The sequence below is a fragment of the Ctenopharyngodon idella genome, chromosome 7, assembly GCF_019924925.1.
Source record: "Ctenopharyngodon idella isolate HZGC_01 chromosome 7, HZGC01, whole genome shotgun sequence".
In the NCBI taxonomy this organism is placed as follows: Eukaryota; Metazoa; Chordata; class Actinopteri; order Cypriniformes; family Xenocyprididae; genus Ctenopharyngodon; species Ctenopharyngodon idella.
Genome location: NC_067226.1, coordinates 44631626 through 44641414, shown reverse-complemented (window position 1 = coordinate 44641414; position 9789 = coordinate 44631626). Strand labels below are relative to the sequence as shown.

The 9789-nt window shown below is 38.0% G+C and overlaps 1 protein-coding gene across 1 annotated transcript; it reads right to left on the bottom strand.

Moving 5' to 3' along the window:
- Positions 1–2866: 2866 nt before the first annotated feature.
- On the bottom strand, positions 2867–9012 carry fgf4 (fibroblast growth factor 4). Its single transcript, XM_051901305.1, has 3 exons — positions 7017–9012; positions 5707–5810; positions 2867–5162 (listed from the first exon to the last, which is right to left on the bottom strand). The coding sequence occupies exons 1-3, from the start codon at positions 7309–7311 to the stop codon at positions 4986–4988; spliced, it is 576 nt and encodes a 191-aa protein (XP_051757265.1). The 5' UTR covers positions 7312–9012; the 3' UTR covers positions 2867–4985.
- Between the last annotated feature and the right edge of the window lie 777 nt (positions 9013–9789).

The following is a 9789-nucleotide window of genomic DNA, read 5'->3' as shown; positions in this document are numbered from 1 at the left end:
TCAAGTCACCACCTGGCTGCCAGAGCATCAGCAAGTGAATTACTCTCAATATACTTTCTGTTAGCGAACACATTGTTGTGAGCTGTTAGACCATTGGCCTGTCTTGTGAAGTCTTTGTGCTCTTGAGAACTTGAAAGGCCTGTTATGACATAAAGATAGTTTTGGGCCAAACAACTTAATGGAGAAGAGGCACTTGAGAGGTGGATTGGATGTTTATTTGGTTGACAGACAATGAAACTGACGCAGATAGGCGGTGAAGAGAAACTATTTTTAGGAGGGCCTTTACAACCCTCATGCATGGCAGACTAAGGTTATTGGAGCAAAAACTTGTCATTCTTCTGGGCAATGATAGGGCTCCCCAGCTCATGGCCAGGAATACATGTGTATTAAATGACCACACCTGTCTCACTTCGCCTGTCCTGCTTTAAAGTGAGAGGTTTATTTGAATAGACTGAGTGCAGACAGTGTATTGTAAAGTAGGGGTCAATGACATGACATCTAATTTATTCAAAAGTACATTACAAATGCGATTCATACACACAGTGAGTTCTAAGAGAAACATGCTTTTAATTGCTGAATTGAAATTCATTTTGATACTTTTGGGGGAACATAAAGCAAAAAAAGTCATGTGGTGCAACCAACATACAGAAAAAAAAAAAAAAAAAAAAAATCATAGAAAGGACACCTGCAGACCCTCATGACTGTGTGTCAAGTTTTATGAGTCTCTCAGATAATCTGACCTTTTATGACAAAGCAAAGTTAGTTCATGTTTAAAATGTCATGTGGTGTCACTTCCCAAAAATATAATGATATTCATAAAAAATTAATTATATTTGTAAAAAAAAAAAAAAATAATAAACTTTTACCTGGGAAAAAAATTTATATTTTGAAAGATAATAATTTGTATAGCTACACATGTATTTAAGGTATAAGGAAAATAAAATGGTTTTTACCTAATGGTTACACCACATTACATTTTTAGAGTTGTTCAATTTAAATTTCTCTTGAAAATGGTATAAATGTTTTTTTTAAAACTATATGAAACCAACTTTAATTCAAAAAGTACATTTTAAGAACTCAGGACATGTGTTTTAAACTTATATATATATATACATCTTATATATATATATACAAATTAACAGAGTCACAGTAGATCAAACAGATAAAAGACAATTGAGTGGATGGTGGGTTAATTGTGGATTGTTCTTTGTCATTCATGTTTCCTTTTGTTATCCTACACTTACATGCCAGTAAAACATGGAAATGCATAACTTTGTTTGCATAAAATGTCAGTTTGTGGATTGTACTAAAGGAAGACAATAGCATTGGCAGTTGATCTAGAGTAAAAGCCAATCGCATAGAGCCAGTCTGACATATCTGCTCATTAGTCAGCACACAGAAAAAGGAAGGGCCCATACCACTTTAAACGGGGTCCCCTTTCATGGAATCGCATGCCTGGAAGGGCTACAGGATTCCTCCTCTGAACTTTTGGAAACGTTCACAGAAGTGAAAGAGAGGTTTCCACTCCCAGGAGTGACCGCTTGGCTTTGCGGATGGCAAAACCACCCAATCTGTAAACTGGGCCTCGGCAAGTTAAATAACAGCAGCCGAGTGTCTTGGCAGTGCTGTCCTTGTAGAAATATCAGGCACAGCACTCCAGGCGGGCCCACATAGTCTAGTGACACAAGACTGTGAGCTTATTTTTAGCTTCACCAGGGAAAGGCCCCTTTCTATAGTTATGCTGGGAGATATTCTAGTTTTACGTGTTTTGTGCCATCACAGCTGTCGGTTTCATTGAACCTTCACTCTAAAAAATGCTGGGTTAAAAACAACCCAAGTTGGGTTGAAAATGGACAAACCCAGTGATTGGGTTGTTTTAACCCAGCAGTTGGGTTAAACGTTTGCCCAACGTGCTGGGCAGATTTATTTAACTCAACTATTGTTTAAAAATTACTATTTGGCTGGCTTAAAATGAACCCAAAAATAGGCTGAAAATAAAAATCAGACACATAATTACTAGAGGCAACAATAATAATCAAAAGGTGAACATTTATTTATAAGCACACTCTAAAAAATGCTGTGTTAAAAACAACCCAAGTTGGGTTAAATATGGACAAACACAGTGATTGGGTTGTTTTAACCCAGCATTTGGGTTAAATGTTTGCCCAACCCGCTGGGTAGTTTTAAATAACCCAACTGTTGTTTAAAAATTACTATATGGCTGGATTAAAATGAACCCACAAAATCAAACACATAATTACTAGAGGCTACAATAATAATCAAAAGGTGAATATTTATTAATAAGTGATTTAATAAATGTTTATTGTTTAATTATTCATTAAACTTATATGAATAAATGTTCATTTATTGAACATATTAATGATTGTTAATTTCCAACCTATTTTGGGTTCATTTTAAGCAAGGAATACAGTAATTTTTAAACTATAGTTGAGTTAAATAAAACTACCAGGCAGGTTGGGCAAACATTCAACCCATTCGCTGGGTTAAAACAACCCAGTTGCTGGGTTTGTCCATTTTCAACCCAACTTTTGTTTTTAACCCAGCATTTTTTAGAGTGTTCATTTGCTTTTGTAGGAAGAATGAAAAACACACAGACCAGTATGATTTACATATTTATTAATTTCCATTTAAGTTAGGGTATCATCATGTGCACAGCACATACAGCACAATATTTAACAGGACCTGTATAAAACTACAGACAATATTTGGTAAAACAGGATTCAGAGCGCACTAACTACAGGACTCAGACGTCAGCCCAATTACTATAGAGCTCTGCCATGGATGCAAATGCAACTGGCGGTTCATGGATAAGCCATATGGGAATTGACAGAGAAATAGTATATAGTTTATTTCAATACAACGCATACATTCCTGTTCATAAGCACAAACAGCAAAATTTGGAACATTGTTGTGATGGAGTGGTAGTTTGCGTGAAAGATGAGGATGTTCTGTTTTCACTAATGTGCATGTCTGTTGATATTGCATTTTTTTTTTTTTTTTTTTTTTTTGGTTAAACAAATCAAGTCCAGTGATTTGTGCCAGTTCTACATTGTGATGAGGGTCAGAGGAACAATTTGCCTTCAGTGGCCATTCGGTCTATTGTAAACAACATCCACACTGATGCAAATCATGTCCATTTGGAAAGAGGTTTGGCACAGCTGTGAAAAAGAGAAACACAGGCAACCCTTCCCTCCTCCTCCATTAACTCAGGTAGCTCAAGTGAAACTAAGTGATGTGCACATCCAGACAGGGCATGTTAAGAAACAAATTTGGACATGCAACAACTGAAATACAACAGATTTGAGATTACGCTAAATAAAATAAAACAACGCGAATGTGTTCATGCTTTTGAGGTCAATCGGTCAGTTTAGCTTCAAAATTTTCTTTTAATTTTCCAAACATGAAGCCCAAAAGACTATCCATCCATTTACAGTTCAGCTTTACACTCAGGTACAGGTAGATTCTTTCAATTAAATGCACCTGTATAGCCATTATGATAACAATAAGGAATGCTTTTTTGAAGGTAATTATAATCTCAAAATATGTTTTTAAATATGTAAAGATTTAAGATGGAAAGCATGTTTATACCTGCATGAATGTATCATGTCTTAATGTTTATTTTACTAACATCATATACCAGGTTTAAAGCAGCTTCTTAGTTTTCCACCATATTATGTTTACAAAATATATAAAGAAAAATATAGGGTTACTGGTTGAGCATATAGTATAGTCTAACAGCTGTCTGCAAATATTTCCAACATGATTATCCTTTCTAAAAGTAAATCACAGGGTAAAGATAGCTCAAACGTGACAAGGCGCAACTAGGACGCAATGGCCGCCAGAGCTTCACAGAGTGGCAGAAGACTCAGAAGAGCAACTTAGTACTAAACATTCTGTTTTAGCTGATTTTCAAAGTAGGAAACTGCATGAGGTAGAAAACGACAAAAAAAAGTGGGCAGTATGCCTCCTCGTAACTCACTATGGAAGTTGTGACATTTTTTTTTTTTTTTTTTTTTTTTTTACAATAACTCTTACAACACTGTCATTTCTTTCTTTCTGTGTTACCACCATAGAAAAATACTGATCTTTTACATGACTGATTCCCCCCAGACACCTATATATCTTCCCTAAACCACAGCAAAGCCTGACTTGAACTTGGCATTGTAGAGTATGTCTCTTTAAAGGGACACAGGGTACAGTATCTGCAATGCAATGCTTTTGCATTTTGAAATTAGTGTCTGTATGTTAAAGAAGCTACTTCTCTCTATCCAGAGCCTTAGAGATGTGACAAAGATTGACTGCGGATAAGTTCAAAGTTCAACCCCCCCGGCAGAGCTAAAAACAGATTTGAAGGGGTAGAACTTCAGTAAGCTAGAGTAAGCCGATACTGCTTCAGTTAGATCCGAGCTCCGCACAAAGGAGCTCAGACATTGGACAATTGCTCCAGTGCTAATACTATGGGGGTTGATACACCTTAACGATTGGAGGCTTGATCTAAGACTTGTATTCTTTCCAACGAAGTACAGCGTAGACGCCATTTTGATTTTTTGAAAACGAGGCTGCGAGTGATGTTGAGTCTCGCTGTCGATTGTTTAATCAGACAAAACTTCCCCAATGACTGAACAACATTAGAGCCCTCGAAAATAAAGATGGCGTCCACCCTGACTACCTCTACAAAACCATCGCTTTAGAACAACACAAACAGTGCAAAAAAAAAATGTACATTGTAGGAATTTCACTTGTATATATGAACACGTGGTAGCAGCAATGAGGATAAATTAACAAATAACAAATAAATTAATTGTTGTCTTCCACCTCGGAAAGAGGACGTTGTGATGCAATATAAAATCAACAGTTATAAATAGTCTAATATATACATACATGACACGATACACTTAATCTCACATGTAACTTCCGTAGAAAGTGCATCGTCGTTCCTCCTCCTTGCGCCCCTCCAGATGAGCTCAAATTCTAGGCAAGAAATGTGTCATCGTCATGGATGTTGATACTCGATTTCCTTTTTTTGTTTTGCCAGTCTTGCTTAGTGCGATGTACATCCCAGGATGTGCCAGCGATTCGTACGCATTGTAATTATTTGCAAGGAGGTTTTCTCTGAACTTGCATTCATTTGTGAACTGCTCCTGAAAGTGACAAGGAAATAGCAATTAACATTTTCATTGACATTTCAATAGGCCGTTTCATAACCATGGAACAAACATATTTGAAGACAGTTTTTTGTCTTTCTTCATAATGTTTTGCAAGGGACAACCGATCCCTGACTGGGTTAAACCATCGATTTCTGGGGATTAGTAAAGTTTATGTGCGTGAAGAAATCGGAGAGGATGGCAGTATGGTGTTTGGGTGGTCCTCTTTGGCCAGTTCATCTTTACCCTGGGAAGGACAGTAGGTGCATGTGTTGGCTGGCAATTCTAAGAATGGAATGCGTAGTCCGAATGATCTACTGCGCTACCGTTCCTGGGTTTGTCCGTCCCACAATGAAAACACCACTAGGCACTGGAAGCACGCCACAACTGACTCCAACAATGTAACGCTGTCGGAGACTGTGGGACGGGGAGGGGGATGTTGGTGGTGAGGGGATACATCTCAAGTACAGGGTGATATGTCATCGAGCTCTGATAAGAACATTCACGGGCGGAAACCTGTTGTAAATCATTTCATACTCACAGATCCGTAAAGCTTCCCTTTGCTGTTCATGGCCACGAATAGCCCGCTCCGGACGCCAAACAGTGTCACAACTCCCCTCTCCACCGGAGATATCTCAAGAAGACCTGAAACACACAACAAAGAAAATAAATGACCTTGTTTGGCTTATATCTTTAGCCCTGTCTGGCAACTCCCAACGATGACTGCCTTTCTAAAAATTGTACGTGTTTACATTTAGGTTGCCAGAGCATCCTTTTTGAAGGAAATGACACTTTCCGCCTCTTCAAATTTCCTAAAAGTAATATCGCATCTATTCTTTCTTTCTCTGTAAAACAACCATGATTGATCTTGAAACCACTTCTGCTTTATTTTCCACGACGTCTTTTCACAATGAGTAATTTCATGAAACTTTTATCTGAAGCTTTGGTTGAAATGTGTCAGAAAAAAAATAACAACAGCTGTATGTCTTTGACTTAAGGGTAAAAATATAAAATTAGTATATATATTTGGTATTAAAGTTAGTAATCAACTTTGAAATAATCCATCTCATCTAATGATTAAAATATAGACCGTGTGTAGCCTGTGATGAATGATAACAAACAAGACAAACATACTAAGTACTTCTTAAGTTTGACTTTAGAAACATATAAAGCGCCTCAGTGAATTGACAGATGTTTATAACTCCTCCTTTATATATTGAATTTGCCCTGAACAGACATTAAGCACACACGAACATTCTTAAAATTATTAATTTTTAAAACCTTTTTAAGTCCCACAAAGAACCTTTTAATTAATAGTTCTTCAGAAAAAACATCTGTACTGGTGTGAAATTCGCTAATCTGATAAATCTTTTAAATCTGTAAAGAAACCGTGCAACAACACAAGAATGATGTTCTTCATGAGAAGAAAACATTGAAAACCCTTTAATTTTTAAAGAGTGGAAGCTTAATCTACCGTAAAGGATGAGTTTATCTCGCTACTAACTTTAGGCTTGGGATTTTGGCCCGGTTCCTGTCCTGCTCTGGTTACAGAGACCTGTTGCGTGCGTAATGCAGGATGCCAGATGCTGGTGCGCTCACCTGCCTTGTATCGAGAAATGTAAATGAAAGCGCTACACCAGGCTTTGTTGTCCAACATAGCATGATGTTGAATTCGTGTAACGTTTTGTTACTTATTATATTAATTATTCTTACTGAATAACAGCCATTGAGCGTATATAAAGTTTTTTTTTTCTGTATTCTGTAGGCTAATTCTTTTTCATAACTCCAATTCAAATATCAGTCCAAAAGCCTATCCAACATGCATGCGTTCAAATAACAGGCAAAACTTACTGTAGCGGTTTTCGTTGTGCACGCCGGTAATTCTACCGTCCGGTAATACTTGGAGATGAAACCCAATGCCAACATTGCAGTAGAGACGTCGCAGTCTTTTAATGCCCGTGAGATAATCACTGTCCCGGCTGATATCTCTTTTTTCCCCGGGGATTCGGGCCAGAGAGCGCGAGTAGAGTGTCTCCCAGCGTCGCTCCACGGGGCCGCTCTGCCCACCGGGCAGCGGAGCGCAGCGCACTGAGCTTGTCATAAGTCCTAAGACCAGTATTGGTAAGAGGGCCGATTGGACACTCATCCTTCTGAGCGGTACGTGAGTGTCTGAAGGCGTTGAAGACACCAAACTACCGTCTTTCTCTATATTTGTGTCGGTAGCCAAAAGGACGCACCAAACAGCTTACTCAAGGACAGAGCTACGGTCAACCCCAGTGAGCGGCATGAAGTCGCGCTCTGTGGGTTTCCTCTCAAGACACTGTACTTCAGACTGGCGCTCAAGCTGTTTTGCTTTCACACAAAAGTTGGAAAATGTTGACCGTGAATTCTAGCCCCGCTCAGCCATGCTACTTTTCTCTTGCCGACGATATTTATATCTGCAGCGAAATTACATCACACACTACCTAGTGCATGACGAAGCAGCCTTCTGCGCCACTCCGAGCGCACTGATTCCTTATAATGTGCGCACGTCCATGCCGTGGGCAGTGAGACTACAGCGCGCGTGTGTGCGCGCGTGCGAGTGAGAGAGCCAAACGTCATAACCGATCCCTACAATAAAACCACATTCGTTAACTTTGACAATGTAATGCCGTTGCCTGTGGGAATAATGTCTTTATCAGACTCAAATCTGTACCCGAATGACTTTTAGGGCAAGTAGTTCTTGGTATGGTTGCCCGCCCTATTCATGTTCGCAAATGTCTATTTGGCGGCAGGTGGAAAGCGCGATATTTTTTTAATGTAAAATAGTCTGAAAATGAAACCTTCCAAATGAAATGCGTAAAATTAAGTTTAGTGTAGGCTACAAAAAAACTCATGCGACAATTCGTTTTATATATAGTTGGTCTGTCTTTGTGTAAGCTTCCTTTATAATCGGACAGAAATCAAATAATTTATGTATGGGAGGATGTATCGGAAATCACAACGTTAACAGACTACAGTGTCAGACAGGAGCCCGTTCTATAAATGAACAATAACAGGAAAAAAAACAGAAGTCGAATTCGAAGGAATTGCAAATTCAAGCAAGTGGCCATGTTCCCCGAAAACTAAAGGAAATGACACAAAGACGTTGATGTGCAAACGTAATCGATGAAGTCTGTAAAGGACTGTAATGCAGCCTTTGGACATCGCACTGACAGCGTCAGGACTTCTAGATAATTCAGCCTGACAATTCTTATAGCTGACCTCTTACGAGTGTCTAGTTGTGAATGTTGTGCGTCATAGCATTGTGGGGGAGAACATGTAAACCGCTGGAAACATCACACTGTGAGTCAAGCTCTCTCCGCGGCCCCGGGTAATGCGCGCTCCCTGCTGCTAGTGTAGAGGATGCGACGTAAAACGGAAAGACCATGGGGGATGGTGCAAACACGTATCAACATAAAAGTAAGACACCTATACTTGAAAGCTCAAAAGATTGTAATTTGCGTTGCTATTGATAGAGGCTTTCGTAAGTGGAAATTACTCTGCCCAGAATCAACAAGTCTTTAACACACACCGACTACTCAGGCAGTTTAGATGCTGAATGAATTCTTGAGGGTGTATTTACTATATTGGAGCAAATTGCGCAGAGGGTTTAATTACACATCCCTTTATAGAAGAAGGACTCTTTTCTGTTCTGTTGTTTGTATACTCTAACCATGTTCCTCGTTTACAAAGAGTAAATTTGTCTGTTAGTCTATACAGTGGAACCCAAAAGTACTTTGGTAAAATACGTAGTAAATATCTATAACATTGGTAACACTTTAGTTAAGTTTAGGTATTGGGTAGGATTAAGAATGTAGAATAAGGTCATGTAGAATAAGGCATTAATATGTGCTTAATAATTACTAATAAACAGCCAATATTCTAGTAATATGCATGCTAAGCAACTAGTTAAAAGACCCTAAAATAAAGTGTTACCAACATCGTTCAAAAGTGATTGTTTGTAAAGTTGATGAACTAAACCTGTGGTTACTCAACACTGTAAAAAGAATTGTTTGTTTAACTTAAAAAAGTAAGTTAAGTTGCCTTAATATTTTGAGTTAATTGAAATTAAATAATTGAGTTAATACAATGAAGGCAATTGGTTTAATCAGAAACTCAAAATATTATGTTATCTGAACCACATTAAGTTGATTTTACAAAAGAAAAAATGTTGTAATAAATCACGACAGTGTACATTTGTGTGAACTTGAGGTGAATTTACTTTATATCCCCAAAAAACAAAACACACAAACAAACAAAAAAACTACTCCGGTTGGTTCAAAGTATTTTTCCCTTTTCCCAAAGTGCCCCAAAAAGTAAAGTAAGCTCTAAAATAATTTGTTTGCACATATTTGTTATGTAGCATTTTAGGTGTGTCCAAAAATGTACAAATCCATACAGTTTTTAACAGAATTTGATGCACACGCTCATTTCTGCATAAACGAACTACAATGAAAGAAAAAGGACTTTTGTCCAAAAAGTGGCCATTTGTCGTTGGATTCATTGTCTTTGGAATTTAAGGGAGTGGTAAAATGTCCAAAACTTCATTAGCTGAATACGATTTTGATTGAAAAGTCTTCGCTGTTGTTGATTTGTTTATACA